The 22,893-nt window shown below is 45.2% G+C and overlaps 3 protein-coding genes across 10 annotated transcripts; 1 reads left to right on the plus strand and 2 right to left on the minus strand.

The window, feature by feature from the left end:
- Positions 1-6,371, plus strand: CIB3 (calcium and integrin binding family member 3). Of its 2 annotated transcripts, XM_068174080.1 has the most exons (6): positions 1-650; positions 967-1,001; positions 1,770-1,881; positions 2,220-2,367; positions 3,098-3,293; positions 3,790-6,371. In XM_068174080.1, the coding sequence occupies exons 1-6, from the start codon at positions 600-602 to the stop codon at positions 3,809-3,811; spliced, it is 564 nt and encodes a 187-aa protein (XP_068030181.1). In that variant the 5' UTR covers positions 1-599; the 3' UTR covers positions 3,812-6,371. The 2 variants fall into 2 exon arrangements, with proteins under 2 accessions (XP_068030181.1, XP_068030182.1); XM_068174081.1 differs by lacking the exon at positions 967-1,001 and having other exon boundaries at positions 625-650.
- Positions 1,636-21,561, minus strand: TPM4 (tropomyosin 4). Of its 6 annotated transcripts, XM_068174071.1 has the most exons (10): positions 21,222-21,561; positions 19,167-19,292; positions 16,153-16,286; positions 15,771-15,888; positions 15,279-15,349; positions 14,984-15,059; positions 14,628-14,690; positions 14,473-14,542; positions 13,195-13,255; positions 1,636-1,810 (listed from the first exon to the last, which is right to left on the minus strand). In XM_068174071.1, exons 1-10 carry the CDS (start codon positions 21,333-21,335, stop codon positions 1,651-1,653), a joined length of 993 nt encoding a protein of 330 aa, XP_068030172.1. In that variant the 5' UTR covers positions 21,336-21,561; the 3' UTR covers positions 1,636-1,650. The 6 variants fall into 6 exon arrangements, with proteins under 6 accessions (XP_068030172.1, XP_068030173.1, XP_068030177.1 ...); XM_068174072.1 differs by lacking the exons at positions 19,167-19,292; positions 21,222-21,561 and adding an exon at positions 18,288-18,474; XM_068174074.1 differs by lacking the exon at positions 1,636-1,810 and having other exon boundaries at positions 13,139-13,255; positions 21,222-21,558.
- RAB8A (RAB8A, member RAS oncogene family) lies at positions 4,422-12,644 on the minus strand. Of its 2 annotated transcripts, none has more exons than XM_068174079.1 (8): positions 12,483-12,644; positions 12,160-12,220; positions 11,854-11,914; positions 10,910-10,987; positions 10,395-10,484; positions 9,657-9,722; positions 9,252-9,302; positions 4,422-5,198 (listed from the first exon to the last, which is right to left on the minus strand). In XM_068174079.1, the coding sequence occupies exons 1-8, from the start codon at positions 12,640-12,642 to the stop codon at positions 5,094-5,096; spliced, it is 672 nt and encodes a 223-aa protein (XP_068030180.1). In that variant the 5' UTR covers positions 12,643-12,644; the 3' UTR covers positions 4,422-5,093. The 2 variants fall into 2 exon arrangements, with proteins under 2 accessions (XP_068030180.1, XP_068030179.1); XM_068174078.1 differs by having other exon boundaries at positions 4,422-8,349; positions 12,483-12,643.
- Positions 21,562-22,893: the final 1,332 nt, after the last annotated feature.

Raw genomic sequence — 22,893 nt, forward strand, 5'->3', positions numbered from 1 at the left:
TGGCACAGGCTGCCCAGGACAGTGGTGAAGTCACCATCCCTGGAAGTGTTCAAAAAACATGCGGATGTGGCACTTGGGGACATGGAATAGTGGTGACCTTGGCAGTGCTGCATTAATGATCCAAAAGGGCTTTTCCAACATTTATAATTCTGACCCTATAAAATATGAGACGGAAAGGAGGAGGGGCTACCAAATTCCCATCATTTGGTGCTAAATTTTAAAGGAGGAAAACACTACTAACACTTTTCAGTTCATTCACCATATCTGAAGGCATGAAAAAGCAGGGTCCACTGGGTCTACCTGCAGCTGAAGGGCACTAATGAGCAGCTATTACTTATTTGGCTAAATCCTGTAACCCGAGTCTTCGTGGTGCACACAGGAGACGGGTGAATGCTGCTGGATAAGAGCCTCAAGCAGCCAGACTAAAGATTTGATGAAATGCTCCTATTATGATACTTTGCAGCCTGTACCAGTTGGTTACCTGATCCTCTGCTGTACCTGAGCCTCATTGTTGCAGCTTTTAATAACTGAATATCCAGAGGAGCTCTAAAGGTGCCTTTGAGGAAAGAACTGACAAGAGTCAGTATTCCCAGCTCAAAATGGGCAACAAGCAAACCATTTTCACTCAAGAGCAACTGGATGCATATCAGGTATAAAGCAAACTAAATGGCTCTTTGGGCAGGACATTGAATAATGGCAAAGGTGTTGCTGGGTTTTTTAGAACAACATCTTTTAAAAATTAATAAATAGACGTACTGAATTGCAGCAAAGATTTTAGTAACATAGTTTGATTTTTATATCAAAAGGAAGGGTTATAAAATACGCCTAATTGTATGCCAAAAATAAATCTTTAATGCTTACACATACACTACAGTATAAATTCATTTAAGTCACTGCATGGGAAAAGTTTGGGCCAATGCATGCTAAAAACTGTCATTTCGTGTTATACCTTTTCTTACTCCATAGGACTGCACATTTTTCACAAGGAAAGAAATTCTGAGGTGAGTCTTCTGTATGCATGATGTGAATAAAGGGCAGAGATTGCTGTAAAGGCAGGTTACGTATGGGGTAAAATATTTAAAAAATAATTTTTAAATAGATTTACTCAAACTTAAAGTGATACTTTGGAGCAATCTGAGCATTTTTGTTGGCTTTTTTTCATTTACAAACCAACTGAGCCAGAATTCTAAATTTTGTATTAATGTACTAGTCCCTCTCTATTTATTAGAAATAAATGTAATTAATTACATCTTAGTGGCAGCGACATCCACGGTTTTCTCACACGGTTTTCAGACAGATGCTTCCAAGTGTACTGTTACTCTTTGGAATACTTTGCTGGTTTATGAAAACCTTAATGATTGTGTTTTCTTCATGTTTTCTTGTAAATGATCACACTGCTGCTCCAAGACACATTTTTGCCGAGCCTCACCGAACTCCCTATTTAATCTCTGGCCAAAGGATCTGATAAAGGCAGGATCGGGTGGGACTGAGAGTCCTCTCTGAAAACATGAATTTATTCTCCTCTCATAAGGGTTTGGCTGCATGTCCTGTGTAAGCATTTTCACCTAACAGTTCTATAACGAAGCTTTGTATTTTTCACCAGTTACACTATGTTGTTTTAATAACGGTTGTTCCAACAAAAACGTACTGTTACTTAGTGACTGATCTCCATCTGGTAATGGATGCAAAGCGTGAAAAATGAGGTGGAAAAGCAAACCACCTTGTTCTCAGAAGTCCAAAGAGCCAACAAGCCTTTCTCTCTGTCTCAGGCTGTTTCACAGGTACCGAGATCTGGCCCCGCAGCTCGTTCCCCTTGACTACTCGGACAAACCAGCTGTGACACTCCCCTACGAGCTCATCGGCAGCATGCCAGAGCTCAAGGTACCGAGCACACGACTCGAGTGACACATTTCAGTTTCATCTACCCTTCTTGAATAATTCATCCAGGACTAATTGCTGGGAGGCTGCCATAGAAATGAATTTGGGCTTTCTGGAAGCTTCTAGTAATTCCCAGAAAACATGCTGAAACAGCACAAAGGTTAAAGAGGGTGTGGCTGTGTCTGCTTCTGACACAGCATTAGACAAGAACTTAAAGGCAGAAAGGGGAGAAATTGCCAAAAACGTGTTTCAACTAAAATAATCTCACTCCACTTGCCTTGCCTGCACTGAAATGAATGCTAGTAAGGATGACCTTCCCTTGCTCCTGTGCTGTTTCCCAGGACAACCCATTCCGCCAGCGGATAGCAGAGGTGTTCTCAGAGCACGGCGATGGCAATATGACTTTGGATGATTTTCTGGACATGTTTTCTGTGCTAAGTGAAATGGCTCCCCGAGACTTGAAAGCTTATTATGCTTTTAAAATTTATGGTGAGTGGAGACATGCATAAAAATTAAGTGAGGAAATCCTGCAGCTTCCTGTATGGCTGCAAAATCCTCACTTTGTCAGCATAGTGATTTTTAGTTACCATTTCTTTTAATTCCACTTGAATGTTTTTCTCCCTCCTCTAAAAACTTCTGGTTTTCTTTATCCTTTTGTCTCTAATTTATTTGGTATTAAGATTTACCACCAAATTTACAACTTGAAATTACCTGCAGTTTTCAAGAGCTGATAAACATTAAGAAATATTTCTGTCTGAGGGGCTGCTTGGAAAAGTACAGCACAGGGGATTTGGCTGCCCATGAATCTGTAGGGTGGGTTTGGGAGGGGGAGGCAGGGAAGCACACTGCAGGTTTTTTTTCTCCAAGGACAAATGTAAAGATTTTTTTAAACGTGTATTTACAGTTACTTTCTTTATGATCAGCTAAAGAGAAACAATATTTCAAACCAACACAATTTTGCTGGAATGCTTTAATGGTGGCTAGGCTATGCTTAGCCATTAAACTACCCTTTGTATGAAAAGAAAAAAATTAAGAGATTTTTATTTTGTAGCTCATTTCTTTTACAAATACATAGAGGTAACTTCATTTCTGATTTGAGAGTTCTACTGATAAAAATCCATCACAGCCTGGGAACCAAACCCTTCTACTGGGTCTTGGCAAACAACCATGTAAAATGATGACTTTTGTCACTTTAAATTAACTTTGTCTCCTTTGTCAGACTTCAACAATGATGATTACATATGCAAATCAGATCTAGAGAAAACTGTTAACAAATTAACCCGAAATGAACTGACCCAGGAAGAAGTCAGCCTTGTGTGTGAAAAGGTGATTTATGAGGCTGATGTGGACAATGATGGCAAGCTGTCCTTGGCAGACTTTCAGCATATGATCGTACGAGCTCCAGATTTCCTCAGGTAATTTCTGCTTTTAATTTCTAACCCAAAATTCTCTTAGTTTCCTTGTCAGAAGGCTCTGAAGTGTGTGTTTACATCTCCTATGCGTTTGCAGATCACCACTCTTCTGTGGCAGGTTGTAGCAGAGCTGCCCACTGCAAACACTGCAAAAATAGATGTTTGAAAAAGTCTGGAGGCTTCTTGACTTGCTTTTGAACTTCCAAAGTACTTTTTACATGATACAAGGTCCTTGTAACTTAAAAAGTTAGTATTAGCACTTAGGCTGCATTGATAAATGTATGAGATTTGCTCACTCAGTACTTAACATAGTGTTAATGTGGTTTCTGATGCACATCTTACACAAACCAGCACTCAAATCTTGCATTTATTTAATGTACCTCATCTTTGCAAATCCTTTGAAAATAAAGTTTCCAATTTATCACAGAGTCCTACAATTAATTGTAGTAAATCCTTTAAACGGTGATACATAAGTGATCATGACTTCTGTTTTTAACAGCACCTTTCATATTCGAATCTGAATCTAGTCAACCACAGGGATGGGAGTGCTTTCAACAACTGTTACTACACCTGAGATTACCAGCCACGAGAACACAAGCTGAGAGGGGCAACGAGGACAACTTCTGGTAACTGAACCACTCAGAGAACTGTTTTTCATTTATCTCTTTAAGAGGAACAATTCCTTAAGCTCTTCATCAGGATTTCCTTGTAATTTAGCAAAATGTCTACTCCCCACCCTCAGCTAGAGCAAACCTGGCATGGACTGTCAGAAGGGAAGTATTTTTTTTCCAAGTTCAGATACCACCAGGAAGTAAAGAAACTTGTATCAAACTAAAACCTCTAAAAAATCACCCAAAAATGCCTTAACCAGTAAAAATCCCTTTAGTTTCAAAACCATAAGTAACTCCTCTGATTATTTATGGTCTTAATAAATGGTCCAATGAATCAATTCCTGAAATATTCTCCCACAGTGCAGGATTTACAATGAAAAAGTCAGCATAGTTTACAGACAAAAGAGTCCACCCCAGGTCCTGTCCCTCTTCTCCATTTTCAGAAATCCTCTATTTTCCACACCCACCAGGGTCCCTACGCACAAATGATGAATAGGACTGAAAACTTAAGGTTGTAAAATTCTCTTTTCATAAGAAGTTTATTTATGCAGTGCTTAGGGTCCTGTACAAGAGAGTAAAAACAGACATACTGTAATAAACAACAGTTTTGTTTTAATACAAACATGAAAATCAATGAGAAGTGTTTAAGAAAGCAGTTCTAATGTGGGAAGGGTGGCAGCCAAAAGTGATCATTTGAAAAATACAATTTACAGTTATTTTTACAAATTTTGGGATGCATTAAATTCCCTTCAAAACAAACTCTTAAGTCCCAACTCACACTCAATGTAGAGCAGGTGATTCCTGCAGAAAGGCTGGAGAGACCAGTTAACCAGCCAGTTACCTTTATTAACCACAGCAACTCCGGGGATCAGTGAAGGATGGGTCAGGAATAAGGCAGCCTGGAACACTCAGGCTGCAGTTACCATTCACATTCCTTTGAACAGATCCTTAGTTAAGCTAGAAATGAAGACACAAGTTAGTCATCATTCTTCCCAAGCCCTACAACTTCTACAAGTACAAAGGAGCCCATCCTCACACAGCTGTTTGTGCATTCCCCTGGCAAGTCCAAGAGAACAAGAAATCATGGCAGTTTTGAGCATGATCATCAGCCAAACACTCCACCACAATAACCCCTTAGCAATCATCAGGGAGATGATCAGCATCTCACAGGAAAGGAGAGACCAAATAATTTTCAGCAGCAGTAAAGAGACTTACAATAATCCATAGGATTTATAAATCTGAGGCTGGAAGTCTGATGCTGGCATAAGGTTTGGATGTCAGGAAACATGAGCTGTGCCTGTCAGCACAGGACAAAGATAACACAGGTGTTAAATAAGTGTTAGAACAGCAGCTCCACCATTTATTGACAGACTGACAGGTCTCCACCCCAAAGAGCGATGAATGTGCAAACAGCCTCAAAAATAAGGTCAACCACAGAATTCCATGATACTCACTAAAATAAGGGAATTTGAGGACATGCTCAAAAGTGGCTTTGTTTCTCTACAAAACAAATGTTAATCAATTACCTGACATTTTAGTGGTATTTAGACACTGAGAATGTGTAGTAAGCACAGTTAGTTTTGCAGACCTACTTCAATTCCTCAGTTTTACAGGTTTTTTACCCAATTTCTGATTTTTTCCTCCTTAGTTGAAGAAAGCTTAGACACATGTAGATGATGTATGTATTTACAGAGTACCTCTCTGACAATCGCATTTTCCATTACATTCATACTTAATAAACACAGTAATTGAATGATGTGAAGGAAACACACTGTACTTCTCCTAGATTTGATGCCTGTGTTTGGTGACACATAGCTAAGCCCATGTGCAGTGCAGTGTCTTTAACCTTTTCCTCTCTGAGACTTGCATTTTAGGTTTCATGTTGCTTACACAGATTTCATGTCTGTGTAGAGCCTTCATACCCAGAAGTACAGTGATGACTGTAGTCACAGTAACTGCATGAGACTTCCTGAGATCAAGCAATAATGTTGTTTTTCATAAACCCAACCATTTCAAAGGAAATAATGTTATAATTAGGTACATAAACACATGCAACAACCAGCGTAAGTTTAAACAGAAGTTATTCATGTACAAAGAATTCTGAATGCAAGAGAAACTTCAGATTTAGAAAATAAGTGAAAAATCACAATACCATCCTTCACGTTTTACCCACTTGTAAATGAATATGGTTTGCTTTCCCATCTTGGGATGAGTTATTGATACAGTCCACAGGCAAGAAATAGCATTGTGGCAGACCCATGGTATCAAGTCAGATAAACACCAATTTTTCCAGTCACTCTGAAAAATAAATCTGGCTCGGCATCTGGCTGTATAAAGCACAATACAGATGCAAGACAATCCACAGTTATTACTAAGCCAGAAGCAAATTGTTACAGAGTTATGTAGGAAATTCAACCTGTCTTATCACCACCCCAGTTGTGCCTCAATCATTTCTTGAAGCACACACAAACTGTTTAAAAACATCCTTAGCTCAAGACAGAGGTGCTGCTTGTCCAGTCTACAGGTCTGTGTTAACTACACTGTCTAGAAGCCTCCTCAGTAACTTAACATGGTTTTTATCCTACAAATACATCTATGTGTAAATCCACTACAGGGCATGTTCATCAAGTCCTCATGCTGAAAAGCCACAGGTAAACAAAGAACCAAACCATCATAAGGTTCTGGTTAGATGAAAGCTTTAATCAGGACAGAGATCATCTAAATGCATCTAAAATGCATTTCTATGAACCAGCAACTTACAGAGTGAAATCTTCCTCCACTTTAGAACAGGCAGTATTCCTGCTGGGCCCAACTGCATGCTGCAGATTTATACAGTTTAATTGTGAACCCAAGAGATATTTATCCACAGCGACACTTATTAGCTCTACTCTGAGGCCCAGAGTTCAATACCACAAACTTGAAGAGAACAAAACTGGTGAGTAAATTCCACAACTTCAAAATCAACTTTAATTTTACCCTTAAGTGCAGTTGTCAATGTAAACAAAGCATGTTTCAGTTCCAGCGAGCTGCAGGACCCAGCTGGTGTGTGCACTGGGGCAGGTACACCATCACTGCAATCCCTGGGCAACAGCCTTGGAGGCTGATGCTCTTACTGGCTCCTTCTGTCAGTCTAATCCAGAGTCAGGCTTGCAGCCCCTGCCCTGTGAGCAGCACCCACTGAGGAGGTGTACTTGGCTCTGGCCTTCCACACATGGGAATGTACTGGGCTGGGTTTGTGGGAATGAGTAACAGGCTGCTCTGGGAGGGCTGGACGTGCACTGACACAAGCTGTGAGCAGGCTGATGGCTGCAGTGATCCACACCCAGCAGCAAGGCCAGTCTCAGTCCAAGCCAGTGTCTTTTCACAAAGTGTTCTGATGTGCAACATTTATTTGCATATGTGAGCAAGTGTGTTTGGGAACACATGACTGGGAGCAGTGCAATACGTTTCCTTGTCATGATTTAAACCTACCTACTCTGTCATGATAGGTCTGGAGTCATTCCCAGCTGGAGAGTGGTAAAGCCACCCATTGTAAGGTGACAATTTGTGTAAGGGTCCCTGCCTGACCCCGGTTCTCCAAGAACAGATATCAGATCATCTGTACAGGACTCAGTGTAGCCAACGGATCCTGTTAAACATGTCTGAATGTCTGGAGTACTTAAATAAGCACAGTCAAGTCTAACGTGGATGAATTGCCAATGGTAAGGACCCATTCTATGTACAGCACACATTCTTTTTTTAAAAAAATAGAGATTCCTTTGAGGAGAATTTTTTTAAAACTTCAATTGTACTTGTGGATTGTCTAGAGTAACACAGCTGAGTAAGAGACAGGCAGATGAAGGAGTTTCTCTGTAGTAGTAAAGAGGTGGAGCTGCAGAAAGCTCCCTCGTACCTCCTGGGAAGGCATCAGCCTGCACTGCTCACCTTGGTGCATTTCTGGGATGGTCTCACGCCACTGTTCCATGTGCAGCTACACACTGGATACGCACAAGTACCATGTATGTACACCTGTACTTCATTAACAGTGGTATTTAGGCTTCTTATTTTGATCACAACTTCATCTTTCTAAACTGCATACGTGACAGATACGAATGAAGACTGAAGCAATGGTGCTGCATCCCAGGTCACATGTGCTCTGCTCTTCCTCTGCTAGACAATACACATGCCCAGTGGCAATCTGACAAAAATAAACTTGTTTCATCTCCAAAATTGAAGAGTCAGACAATTACCAAAATAAGCCATTTCTTATTCAGATGGTCACAGAGTGACAAGGTATGTTGGGAGCACTAAGTCCACAGAAAGAGGAAACCTCACTTAGCACAGGCACAGTCCAGCTCGGATTAAGGCCGTGTCCCTCACAGAAGAACACATCGGAAAAAGCTGCTTTTCTTTTGCTGGTCTTGTGTGATTTTGACTCCCTGGTTGCTGCCTTGAGGGCTATTGCCTTCCTGAAGATGGAAAGAATATCCAGTTACTTATTTATACTTAACAGATTCTTCCATCCATACTTCATCTGGTCACTCTTAACCAAGCCTGACATACACAAGAACCTTTCCCACAATCAGTAAGAGGCTTCACTCATTTATCTGAGTGTTACACCAGCCACAACCAAAAACTGGAGAACTGCATCTGCAGCTTTTGGCTTCAATCAGCTCACACTGCGCCTATGCCTCAGCTTCCATCAACTCAAGGACAGCTGAGACTAAAAACCAATAAACTACAGGGCATGTTGTTGGAAGGCCTAGGCATCATCAGCAAGAGCCAAAATATCCCACTGCATCAGTTCATGTCTGGTCACATGAAGGTGGAAATATCAGTAAGAGTAGAAAGAGACTTCATTAGCTTCCTTTCATATTCCTTAAGGAACAATCCAACATCACTGTGCATTTATTTGTTATAAAAACACAACCCAATTGCTGCTCAGGATATTCGTGCAAGGATTATCCAAACCTATTAATTCTTTACCTATTCTTAAAGTGTTTGAAGTTTCTACCCTGAAGTATGATGTCTGCCTCCTCTATCTCTAATTTATATGATTTTCAGACTGCAAGAGTGATAAGTATCATTAAACTGCTCCGCCCCTCACCTGACTTTTGATAAAACAAATAACAGATAATTTTATTTAGAAAACCTCAACCATTGCAGCTAATTCCTGAAATGAAGAGACAGCCAACGTCAGAGCACAGCTTGACAAACTAAAAATACATTTCTAGAACTTCCAGGGGTCCTTCATGAAAGAGCCTATGACACATTTTTTTATACATTGTGAAACAGTTCTTGCAATGTGGCTTTTGGGTTGCTTTTTTTTTTCCAATTTAAATCCAGCATGGATGAAATCAAAGTTACTCACCAACTTCTTGTCCATTTTTGCTTTGATATCTCTTGCAAGAGTGAAAAATGCCTGTGACAAGTCAAACAGTTCAGTGTTACAGGGTATAAAATGTTTTCTAACAGTTTTGTATAGCAATGAGCTGCCTTCCCAAGTTTTGACATACTATAAAAGAACGTTAGGCTATCAGTATTTCCCCCTCTGCTCCAGGTTTTAATGCTCCTTCTCTAGCTCCACAATCTTCTTTGTGAACCCCAAAGCCACACTGCCACCCCCAGCCAGGGTCTGTGCTGCAGGGAAGTGCTTAACAACGCATCTGTGGTACCCAGCCATGGAGTTCTGCATCCCACCAGCATGGGCAACTGCCCACACTGCTGGTTTGCACAAAGAGGACAATAAATACAAGAGAAAGGCATCAGTACTTACATTCTCTATGTTTATATTTGCTTTTGCACTGGTCTCCATGAATTTAATCCCGAAACTTGCAGCAAGCTGAACAAAAGCATATTGCATGTTATTGAACAACTGCAGGAACAGCTCCAAACACAGCCCTGGGCACAGCATCTGTCCCTGCTGCCACCAGCAGTGGAGTCGGGAATTTACTCCAAATCCCCAGAACAACTTGCAGAAATTAGGAACTAAATTCCACTGCAGAACAACTTGCAAAAATTAGGAACTAACTCCCACTGCAATTGTCATCTGTTCTCACTGCCTTTGCTCTGCTCTTTTACACTCTGCACACTTTTTAACTTGCTATTTTTCATTTGTTTCTTGCATAGATACCATGTCAGTCTCATAACAACCACAGCGCAGAAAAAACTCTGCTCGACTAAGTAACATCTGACATCAGAAAAGACAATCCCATCTACCTTGTCTCAGTGGCTTTCAGCCAAAACAGACATTTTCTCCATGTCCAACTCTAGCATCCTTTTAGAGAAGTCCTGCTGGTTGCCTTGCATCTGTTAGATAATTGACAAGAATCCTTAACACAGGTTCTGCTGTTGATGCCAGTGGGGAGAAGCACTGCCATGGCAGCTTGGGGAATGTGCAGTCACTGCACTCAGGAACAGCTCTGGGGTGCCACGGCACGTGCAGACAATCAGCAGGCCAGGTTTTGGATTCTGAAAAGCCTAAGTCAAAATACATGGAAGCCACGGCACTTACCTTCTCCCCTTGCTCTCTAGAGACTTGTCTTTTGTCATTTGCATCACATTTGTTCCCCAGGATCATTTTTTCAACATCTGGAGAGGCGTGCTGAGACAAACACAGACCAGAAACTTGGGCTTGGCTTTTGTAGATAAACATTGTCAGACAGCTGAGGCACCCACTGAGTACCCAACACAGAGATGCCAGTCCTGAGAATCTTCCACAGATTTCCAGGCTCCCCCAACCCTTCTTCCCAGCATGTAACCTGCACCATGGCAGTTCCTGGATCAATTGTTGTGGCAGGAAATTGTCACATTAGGTGCCCTCAGAAGTACAGGGGCTACAGCCCTCACAACAAATCACAATCAGCCAAAGCATTCCAAAAGCTATTACTGATTTCCATCCCACTTTTCTTCCAAGTACCCCGCAGCACATGACAAAATGTAATGCTTCCGAAGCAATTAAACTTCAATTACTTTCAGAGGAAGGAATGACACCTTTAACAGTCAGTAATAAGGAAAGAGAGAAATTACCTCTTCAATATTCCTCACCCAGTTCCGAATATTTTCAAAAGACTTTTCGTTGGTGATGTCATACACTAGCATAATGCCCTGAAGGTAAAGAAAGACTGTTTCAGCAGGAGTTAAAGGTTTATCCATAGCAGAGAGGAACAACTCAACGGTGGCTATTTTTAACAACTGGTTCCCAGCTAAGAGCAGTGAGATAAGGTGTGCAGGACATGTATTTATAGAGTGAAACATGGGGGAAGCTGCCTTTGCAAAGTCCCAGATCGTCCCAATGTGGGAAATGGATTTGTAGAGAGCTCTCAGAGACAGAAGGCCCACACAGTATGCATCAGTATGCAAACTTTGAGATAAGAAATGCTGACTTAGAAATACTGTAGTATAGAATAGATATTGTCGAGAGAGAAATGAAGCTAGAAAAAAGCTTCAAAAGATGGTCTTGTATATAAGACTAGATACTTTGGAGAAATAGAATTATGGGAGATATATTGTAGTGGGACCTATGAGGGGCAGTTGTAGATGATTGGTTTTAAGGTATCTACAACATGGTGTGGTAAAAAGTTGATAAGCCAAGAAACACTTACAGCGTATCGTAATTAGGAAATAGTTGGCTTCTGATTGTGATGGCTTGAATTATAACATCTAAAAAGCCACAAGTAAACAGAGAAACAAACCATCACAAGGTTCTGGTTAGAGGAAAGCTTTATTGTGTATTGTCTCACCCTTCTCATGAGACTGAAAATGAAATAAAAGTTTTTAAAACGCCTCTCAGTTACCCCATCTCTAAGCCAAGAAAAGGGTGTTATCCACCATCCCAGCACAGCTCCAGCAGCGCTTGTTCAGGAGCAGAGCTGTGGGTGTGCAGCCAGGCAGAGCAGCATGCTGTGAGTGTTCCCCGCCAGAGCCACCCGGGATTGTCAGCCGCCCGTCCCAGAGCCCCGACCTGCCCCTACCATGGCTCCCCGGTAGTAGGCGGTGGTGATGGTCCGGAACCGCTCCTGCCCGGCCGTGTCCCTGCAACAGACACAACACGGGGCTCACGCCAACCGCTCCCGCTCAGCTCCAGTTCACAGCACCAAAAGCCTTCCATTAATTTGAACCAGTCTTCAGAGCACCAGGAACTGCCTTTCGGCTTCTAAAGCACCACAAACCACCGAGCAGCACAACCGGATCGGAACCGAAGCGAACCGAAGCCAACCTCCCCACGCACAGCACACAGCCCCAGCGACCAGACGCTCGCTGCAGCAGAGGAGCCTTACCAGATCTGCAGCTTGATTCTCTTGCCATCGAGTTCTATCGTTCTAATTTTAAAGTCGATTCCTGAAAGGAGAACCAATCCCTTTACTCACAGGTCCCGCCGAACGGCCAAACCCAAAGCTTTGCTCTCAATTCCGCTGCTCGGTGTCCCGTCCCTCAGCGCTCCCTCCCCGGCACCGGCCAGCTCGCGGGGCTCTGGCCCCAGCCCAGTCCGGAGCGCCCCGGCACGGCAGAGCCCGCCCCGCGGCTGCCGCGGCCCAAGCCCCGCGCGGGACCCCGGTGTGCGGCGCGGCGCGGCCGGGATTGGCGGCCGGGCGGCGCTCACCGATGGTGGAGATGAAGGTGGCGTTGAAGGCGTCCTCGGAGAAGCGGAACAGCGCGCAGGTCTTGCCCACGCCCGAGTCGCCGATCAGCAGCAGCTTGAACAGGTAATCGTAGGTCTTCGCCATGTTGGTGGGCGCCGGCCCCGCCCGCCACACGCTCATTGGCCCAGCCCGGCGGAGAGCGCACGGAGCCGGCACGCCATTGGCTGGCGGCCCAGACACGGGTGTAAGCGGCGCTGCGATTGGCTATCGGTCCGCCCCGTCGGTGTTCCGTCATTTCCGGCTACGCACAGGCGAAGCCAGGCGGTGATATAGTGACGTCACTCCCGTACCTGCCCGCGCCGTGACGTCACGCCCCCCGAACGCTACAAAAATCCACACGAGGCCTCGGTACTGTGAGAAATTGTTTAATAAGAAACGGCAGCGGAGGTGGCGCCACCGCTCGGGTGCAGCTTCTACCGGGGTTTATAGGAGAGGACTACGGAACCGTGAGAACAGCCACGGCGCGGCACACGCGGCGGCCCTGGCACACGCGGCGGGGGCTCCCCGGCCCCGAGCGCTGCCCGGAGCCCGTGGGGCGGCTGTGCCGGTCATAACTTAAGTGGCTTTTCCAGGATACAGAGAGAGAAAGGAGAGAGGAGCGAGGCAGGGGCAGGGCTGGCTGCCGCTGGCTGCCGCCAGCTCTGCGCCGCTCATATACAGTTCAGTTCGTTTAGCGTCTGGTCCAGTGTCTGGTGCAAGCCCAGGTTCTCCTCTTTGGCTTGAGCAAGTTTTTCTGGTGAGAAAGAAGAAAAGCACAAGATTTAAATCCATGTTATTTTACAGCCTTTTCTCTTTAAATAAAACCTGGGGTAACTTACCTTCACATTTAAGACACCTTTATACCTACATCATCAAAATGGGGCTGATTTTTTGTAATTGCTGTGCTTAAGGGAGGTTTTTGGACACGTCTCATGGAACGTGAAACACCTGTGTTTTAATGTGTCACTGTGTCATTTATAGGCCTCAGCCTGGCTTCTCCTTGGACTGAGAGGTTTTTAACCAGAATGGTGGAGCACGAGTAGACACTGAATGCACTTAAAGCTTTTCACTGACTAAAGGGAACACTAAAATTCAAGTGTTTGCCAGAGCCAGGTCCTGCCCCGTCCTGACCGTGTCTTGCCCAGCCCCACACGAGGAGCTGAATGTGTTTCTGGTGTCATCACCACTGTATTTGAGCTGATTATACAGAAGTAAACCCTGCAAGATGAAAGGTAGAGGTATCATGTTTTATTGAGTTCCCACAGAGGTGGGAGGGTGGCTTGTAAAGTGGCACAGGAGTGACAGGGATTACAGGCAAGAAAAGCTTGAGAAAACACAGTGAGTGGGAGCCCCGTGTCCCCACACAGGGGCAGGTCACAAAGAGGTCATGTCGTTGAGGGCATGGTCGAGCTCCTCACTGATGGCTTTGTACTTCAGCTTCTGAGCGTAGAGCTCGTCTGTCAGGCACGAGGGCAGCAGGAACAGGCCAGCAAGAAATGCAGGGAAGAGAAGAGGCCACAGGAGGAGAACGGAGACAGGCAAAAGGCAACAGCAGCCAAAGCAGTTGGGGAGGAAAACAAAAGAAGAAAACAGAGGCGTATTTGAGTATCAGAAGGAAAGCAAAACACCCACAAAGCTGCCTGGTCAGAAGTTTCCCCTGGGTGAACTTTCTGTCTTTTTGTAATCTCACAATTGTTTTCCAGTAAGCAGATAAAGTAGGGTGGGGATCCTGAGCCCTTGAGTCCCTCTGTCTGTTAGTTGGCCAAAATCAGGTAATTGTTACCAACTTTATGGAAGGAAACCTTTTTCAGGAGAACTTCCACCACAATGGGCAGGTGCCCAGTGGACACATCACACCCATATGCCTGACCAGTGCTGCTGTTCTTTCCCATTAAATCCACCACCCACTCCTAGAATTTGTTCTCTGATATGAAACTGACCACTGTTAAAGAAACTTGACTCATTCCATACCTTCCAGGTCATCAATAGACTTTTCCAGTTTGGCAACAGTTCTCTCTGCAAATTCTGCACGAGTTTCAGCCTAAAAAAGTTGAAACAGCATCACTGGATGCTCCTAGAAAGATTATGCCCAAAGATGCATCCAGCATGGGGATGGCCAAACTTACTTCCTTCAGCTTGTCAGAGAGAATCTTGATTTCTTCTTCATATTTATCTTCTTTTTCTGAGTACTGTGAAAACAATAAACACTCTTTAAGGGAAGTGGTAGCAACAATAATAAATGTTTTTGAAACTGTGACCTATTTATAAGCACTCTTCCTTTTACAACAGCTGCAAACACCATTTCCGTGCTTTTCTGCTCTCCTGCAGACCTTCAGGATTGTTTGGGCAGAACTGATGGAGTGGTATCCACAAGCAGGCAGGTAAAAGCTCTCATTTCCTTTGTATTTCTGGTTTATTTCTATGAATTCTATTTGCAAGGTTTGGCTTGGCTCATATCCTTTAGTTTACTGAAAGAACCAACCTTTTCAGACTGAGCTTCCAAAGATTTCAGGTTGTTTGTGACGTTCTTTAACTCCTCTTCGAGGTCACTGCATTTACTAGAAGGGGAAAATAGAAGTATGAATTACTAGTGTTCTTGTTATGATTTGGAGGAGTCTAAAAAACACAAGGGAGGAAGTAAGTCTGAAAGAAGAAAACCAGGTATGTAGTGTACAGACAAACTTTTCTGCAAGTACTGACTACCTGCCTGCCTACCAGGAGATTATTTTTAATGAAATGTAGTGTTGGTATTTCCTATATTCTAAAAAGTTACTCACACTTCAGACACCTCTGCACGCTCCTCAGCTCTTTCCAGTTCACCCTCCAAAATAACCAGTTTACGGGCAACCTGTAAAAAGACGACAGCCAGTCATCAGGCCAGCGTGCAGTTCACAGAATCACAGCACGGCCTGGGTTGGGAGTGACCTCAAAAATCATCTAGTTCCACCCCCTGCCACAGGGTGGGACAACTTCCTTACAGATTTCAGACAGCACTCAGAAGTACTCTGCTCCTGCTTCCTCTGGAGCAAGGAAATTGGGTTAAAGCATGCACCCACAGATGTAACAGCCCTCCCCACTTAGTTACATTTTGCAGTATTTTTAGCATTAGGTACCTAAGATGCTGCAAATCACTATTAAAATTCCTCCTTGCTGGCAATGTTCCAAGGATGAAGCATCACCCAGTGCCAACTGAACACAGTGACTAGACTGAAGAGCAGTGTTACTGTTCACGGCTCTCCTGTATTTCACCATTTCCTTCTCCCTTTTACCTCCTCATACTTGCGGTCGGCTTCTTCAGCAATGTGCTTGGCCTCCTTCAACTGCATTTCCTGAATTTCCATTTTCTCTTCATCTTTCATCGCTCTGTTCTCAATAACCTTCATTCCTCTGCAGAAGTCAAAGCATGTTTAACTGAGAAGCATTTTGGCACTTGTATCTCAACTTCACAACGTGGAACTTGATATTTGTAAACTAAAAGCAGCCCATTATGACCATCGTGTTCATCAAGGCTAACAGAATTACCCAACCAAGCTTGTAAAAAAGTTTAAAGTCTCTGACCTGCAGTAGCACATGCAGATACTTAATTACACAGGAATGTTTTATTCACATATATTCATTTTTTTAACAACAGAAAATAAAAAAGGAGCGTACCTCTCGCTCTCATCTGCTGCTTTCTCAGCCTCCTCCAGTTTCTGCAGGGCTGTGGCCAGTCGTTCCTGGGCACGATCCAACTCCTCTTCCACGAGCTGGATGCGTCTGTTCAGAGCTGCCACCTCACCTTCGGCCTGCGTGGAACAATGGCCCAGAGCTGGGGTTAGACAGGGCACTTGCTGCTGGCAACCGCCCCCAGCAAATCAGTTTCCTTACAACTACAACAGCATCTCCCTGGGACGTGCAGGGGAGCTCAGGGGCCCTTCTGCCTCTGCTTTTTTGTTTGCTTAAACTCTGGCATCTCAGGAATGTCAAGGTATGGAGTGTGTGCCTGTCCTTTCTTTTTTTAATGGCACTTATCATTCCTGCCACACAAAAAGGAAATCTACAGGATTGCAAAAAGATCGGGGTATTTTTGGAGCACTATCCAAACTTAAAAAACGAACTGTTTCCATGATGGCTTAGTTCCAAAACCTTCACTGCTGGTTTCTCTGCCCTTGGTTTCAGTGACGCCCTGCCACAGCTCGCTGTGAAGCTGGAGCCAGTTCCTGATCCATCCTGGCTCCCCAGCCTGCAGACACTGGAGAATCGACGTGGTCAGCTGGGCACAGACAGTGGCCTCAGCATGGCACAGTCAGGCTTTTTTGGGACAAAATCAGATCTATTCTTAAAATAAGTTAACTTTGCTTCCTGCAGTACTTAAGGAATTAGGCAGGATGCATTCCTCAGTAATAAGATCTGTTTGTGTATTACTGAATAAACTGCACAGTAACTGGAGCACCATAAATGTATAAAAGATAGACTACTTAATAAATGGAAGAGACTGTTGGGAGAAATGCTCGATACAGACAACATGGACAAATTGGTGTCCATAAATATGTGTTTATTAAGATTCAGCTCCTTTAATTGCTTGTTTTTGAAGGAAAATAGAGCCCTGCTTTATTAACTGCCAGCTTGTGCACTGTATTGTCCCCCAATCTGAGGATTGCCATATACAAGATTAGATTTTTTATTCCCCAAACACTTTTATGGAATATAGACTCTGGAGGGGCAACTGTTTTACACTGTATGTTAAAACACTTTGGGAAAAAAAAAAAAAAAGCGTTTTGCTGCAGCTTAGCAAATATGGTCACTGACCACTCCTAAGCTGGAGGAAGTGGTTTCCATTCACTTCTGAGCCATCTTGGAAAGGAGTTCAGTGGCTGATCCAAATGGAAGCTGACAGGATTCCTCTAGTCATAAATTATCCAACATTTCCTCTGTTTTTACCCAGTGCAGTGTTTAACTTCCCGATTTATACACAAGGCATCGATCATGTACAAAACTGGCATCTGTTCTGTGGCAGCAACTCCTTCCACTAGACAGGGCACTTTTAAGTCACATTTTAATTCAGCAAGATTCCAAAGTTATGGAGTCGGGGCCACTGGGAATCTGGGGTGAGCCTGGCTCCACCTCTCCCAGCAGCAGCCCGCAGTCCTTATACGGTAAAACTAACTCGCTGACATGTGATAAAATAGCAGGAAGATGCCGGGAAGGCTGATCGCACACAAATCTAAGTGAAACCAGCTGTCCAACCCCGGGAGAGCCGCACGCTAGCGGAGAATTCGCATTTCTCTGTGAAAACCAGGACGGAAAGTTATTTTTCAGCAGTTCGGACATTTCCCAGCTGTGCTGAAGCCAGCGGTGCGGCGCCGAGAGGCGGGAACTCCCCGCTCGGTGTCATGCAGCGCTTTTGCCTAATTAACCAGCCATTTCCTACTAAACTCTGAACCGCTCCCCAGTGCCGATCGGTGCTCGAACGCCTTTTCCGCAGGAATGAGCCCCAAAGCGCGATAAGCGACGGGCGAGCCGCCGCCGCCGCGCCCGGTTCTCCCGCGGGACGGGCCGGGCCGGACCGGGCTGGTGCGGGCGCGGCGCTGCGGCAGCGCCGGCGGCTCCCGCGGGCGGTGAGTGCGGAGTGGAGCGGAGCAGCGCGGGGACAGCCGAGGGATGGAGGCAGCCGGCGGCCAAGCCGTCCTCCCGCAGCGGGGAAGAGCCGGGCGCGCCCCAGCGAGAGAGAGCCAGAGACAGGAAGGAAGGAGCAGCCCGGGAGAGAGCGACCGAGAGAGGCGAGCAGGCAGCCCGGGCGGTCTCACTTTCTCCCGCAGGTCCCGTTCCAGGTCCAGCTCCCGCTGGAGGACCTGCGCGCGATCCTCCGCCTCATCCGCCTGTTGCTGCAGGCACTGGATCTTCCTCTTGACGGCTTCCAGGGAGCTCGGCGCGGCCATGGGCGCGGCGCGGACGGCGGGCTGGGCGCGGAGGTGCTGCACGTGGCGGGCCCGCGCCTTTCAATGGCCCGGTGACGTCACGCGGCTGGAGGTGGAGGTGGTGACGTAGCGCTGAGGAGCGGCGCGGGCACGGCCGGGACGGGCGCGCCCGGGGCCGCCCTGCCCGGCACGGCCCGGCCCGGCCCGGCCCGGCCCGGCCCGGCCCGGGGGATGCTGCCCCCCGCGGGATGCTGCCCCCCGCGGGATGCTGCCCCCCGCGGGATGCTGCCCGGGCCCCCCCGCCCCACAAAGGGGAGGCTTTCACGCCACTGCCACGACGGGGCGGGCGTGGCGGGGAGCCTGGACTGGCCTTTAGCCCTGGCGCGGGGATGAAGGCAAAGGGCATCCATAGTCCTGCTGCCGTCCCATTTTCCTTCAAAAGGCACCATTTTGCTTAGTTCTGTTAAAGGGGATTTCTCCTTTCCTAAAGAGCTCCCTGCAGGTTCCCCGGGGTCCCACCAGGTCCCCTCCGGGTACCCATGGAGCCTCAAGTGGTGCCGGTTCCCGGGGGCAGCTGCGGGTGCCATGGTCTCGGTGCAGAACAGCCCCGCTCCCTTTAGCAGAGGGGAGAGGCGATCAAAACCTTGTACCTTCTAAAACCCTGTAACCCCGCCTTTCTGTCCCCCGGCAAAAATGCATACAGCCAGTGAAGTGCATACAAAATACACCGAGCAGAGTTACAGGCAAGTGTTAGCCATGGATACATACATCGGTGGCCTTCTTCTCAGCCTGCTCGAGTTTTTCCTGGGCATCTTTGAGAGCCTCTGAGTATTTATCCAGCTCATCTTCAGTTCCTTTCAGCTTCTTCTGCAGAGCTACCAGCTCATCTTCTACCTTTCAAGAGAAAAAATCCCCAACGTGAGCATACCGATGTATCAGTTACAGTTTAATATAAAACCACTCTTTACTATTAGTTTTAAGCCAATATAGCATACAAAAAGCCGCAAAAGACCAGATCAAAGTTCTGCTAGTGATAGCAGCCTGAGAATGACTGGTAGCAGTTGCCAGGGAAGGATCATTAAAAACATGTCATCCTTGAGTAACACTGCCTGCCACCACACACACAGGATCTTGGTATAAGCCCTTTTCCACCTCACTTAGGTTTTTTTGATACCCTGCAGCAGTTTTGCAGCATAATTCGAGATGTTTTTAAATTATGTCCTTTTACTGTTTGTTCTAACACTATTACCTGGTGATTTTCCCGGAAACTATTCAATTCCTGTACAGCTGAAAAAAATTAGTGGTCCTTCCTTAATGATCTGTGTGTGTGCTTCAGGACACTTCAACCCAAACGAGGTACTCTGGATGTGGGAGGGAACAGGGCTGGCCTTGCTCTAGGTGGGAGCTCGGGAGGTCCCTTCCCACCTGGATTATTCTCTAACTGTGGCCCAAGCTCAGACTCCTCCATACCATATAAATCCATACTGTTCACTAGAATGGTGCTATTTATAACCTGCTGGGAGGCTGTTTAGTGACAGTCTCATGCTCCCTTGTGCATGAGTGATAAGGGGAAGAATTCGCCTTATCAAAGGCCTGCTGCTGATAAGGGTGGGCCTGCAAACCCATCTGCTTCATCCTTTCATTTGCAACACAAAACAGCTCAGTCTGTTGAGACAGTGATTTATCCATTTAGCTTCACCTTCACAGAAATTTACTCTACCAAAATAGTTTGTGTTTTGGCGTACTTCCTTCATTTTAGTTTCACTGATAGTTTTAAAGACATTTTTGGTAGTGTGCTGCTCTGGAATGTTGTTGTGTTGCAGAGAATAACCAGACAGTGTGAGAGAACTGCAAACCTTGCTTGGTTCTGACAGAGGGACAGTGAGCAGCATGAAGCAGATGCTGGCTTTGTGTATGAATATTAAAGTAATTATTTGAGTACTGTGCCCACATTAAAAAAGAAGCTGAAAATTTTGAGACAATTCAGAAAAGAGGAGTAAGATCAAAGATTTATTTTTTCTAAAGAAGAAGAAATATTAGGCCAGATGAATGCTTATAACATATTAGAGCAGCGTGGAAGATGTAGAAGCAGACAAATTTAGAGAACGTGAAAGGGAAAGATGTGGTACTTTTACTAGAAGTGCTATAAAAACTTGAATGTACTCAGCTAACATTTCAAGATCATTCTGGAAATATTAAAGCTCAAATAGGAGACAGACACCCAGAATAAAGACATTGAAAAGCAAAAGAATATGAAAATGTTATCATTAGAATTCAGTTAAAAGAACAGCATTCAAATTAAGATATTTTCCATTATTCTTGACACAAAAAATAAGAGAACATATCTCCTGTTGAGTCTCAGCTGTTACCTCTAAGGGGCACTATCTGCACCAAGAACTTGAAGTGAACTTTATTAATTCATTTCAAGGAGAGGCTTAATTAATGTTTAGACACAGCCAACTCTATTAGCACTAGTCCTACAGGTGTCAGGGTTTACAGCTTTGATTTTAAATATGTAAAGGCCTTTTGCATGGAATTAAAGCATGAGAAATTTAGGACAATTATGTAAGATTCAAGAAAACTTAGACAAAGTACTGTTAATAATCTGTGGATGATGTTAATTTTGGAAAGACAGAGGGCTGAGAAGTTACAGCCTAGTCCTGACTGTAGAACCATAACAAAAAGGCAAAAAACTTCAAAAGAAGATTAACAGAAAACTGACTTCAAATTATTTTGCTTTCTGAATCAGAACATTGCCACACAGTATTTTGTTACACTTATTTCCACAGCACACACACAGCCAGTGATTTTATTTCCACTTACCTGCTTGCATTTGTCCTCAGCTGCCTTCTTATCCGTCTCAGCCTGCTCTGCTCTGTCAATGGCATTCTCCTTGTCTAACTTCAACATCTGCATCTTTTTCTTGATAGCTTCCATTTTTGCTCAAGGGCAGGCTGGATCTGTCACGCAACTAAAATAATCTTATTAGTAAAATGTTAGATTTTTAACAGCTTGGACAGAGAAAGAAGTTGCACCCAGGCAAGTCACAGGGAAAATGAGCTACAAGTGGTTTTAGAGAGCTTTAAACCCAGAGCCCCCTGGACAAAACCCAGATCTATTGGCCTCTTCTCCGGTACTCCATCCACAGCCTTTCTAAGGAATGAGCTGGAACAGACTCACTAGAGGAATCTTCACCACTCCATCTCCTTATTTGGGTCCTGTTTTCTTAAAGAGAAAACTGTTTCCATTTTTAAGCTTCTGACAGAAGCAAAAGTGTTGACATATGAACACATGCTTGAAGAAAAGCTGATTAGCTCCCCTTTGTGTGTGCAGAGCAATTAACCAACCCAGCAGATCTTGGGGATGGCCTGCCTTCCTGGAATAAAGGCATGAGGCTAATGAAGGGAAGGATCTCTTTACGTTACTCCAAAATAAATCCAGACATAAAATAAATAATTAAAAAAAAATCTATGCTTAAGAGGAGGCTAAATTTAAGTTATAAAAAGATGCAGGATATAAGACAGCAGAGGTTTTTGCTGTAAAAATAAGCACTGGTGTTAAGGAACTAGCTATAATGTGTGATAGTATAACGCATAACAGAACTCAAATTTAGATGTCAAGTTCAGGCTCAAGGCAAACTCAGTGAGTTTGAGTGCCTGTCCTTGAAATTTCCCTCAATAAATACTTGGGGAACTGAACAACACCTGAAGTTGCAGTCTGATGAACACTGTAAATTATTCCTTCTGCTGTATGAAGCAGTCACCTTCACTCTGCCAGGGAAGAGCAGGCTCTGGGGAGGGCAGGAATATCTCCACTGACAGAGGACACCAAGCAGAGCATCCAACAGCCCCAGAATGAGCTCTGCTTCCTTTTGCAGCTCTATTAAACACGTCCCCAAAACCATTCCATCCCTTCACAAGCTCTTGCTGAGCCTCCCAGCCCCACACAGCCTTGTCCTGACTGCTCTGATGTTCTGATATTCTGATGTACGGCACCTTCCAGAGCCAGTTTCTGACTTTGCTACCCTGGCACCTGCATAGAGCCATAGAATTTACTGAGATGGGTCCCACAGGGATCATCCAGTCCAACTCCTGGCTCTGCACAGATAGCCCACCCTGTGCCTGAGAGCGTTGCCCAAACACTCCTGGAGCTCTGGCAGCCTGGGCGCCGTCCCCTGGGCAATATGTCCAGTGCCCAACCACCCTCTGGGGGTGAAAGAACCCTTTCCTGGTATCTACCCTTCACATTCCCCAGTTCTTTGCCCAGTCCAGGCCCCGCTGACCACACCATGCCCCTTCCCTGCTCAGTTCTGCCGTGCTCCGCTCTCTGCAGCCCCGTGCTCCCTTCCCACGTCACTCCCAGCCCCAGCTCCCTGCACAGCCCCTCAGCCCCAGCGCCTACAGCCTCCGGGCCATGAGGGCACCAGGACACTCGGCACAAGACCCAGAACTTCCCCATCCTCCGGGGCTGAGCTGGCACGGCACTGAAAGGCCTT

Source organism: Anomalospiza imberbis, chromosome 27 (genome assembly GCF_031753505.1).
Source record: "Anomalospiza imberbis isolate Cuckoo-Finch-1a 21T00152 chromosome 27, ASM3175350v1, whole genome shotgun sequence".
In the NCBI taxonomy this organism is placed as follows: Eukaryota; Metazoa; Chordata; class Aves; order Passeriformes; family Viduidae; genus Anomalospiza; species Anomalospiza imberbis.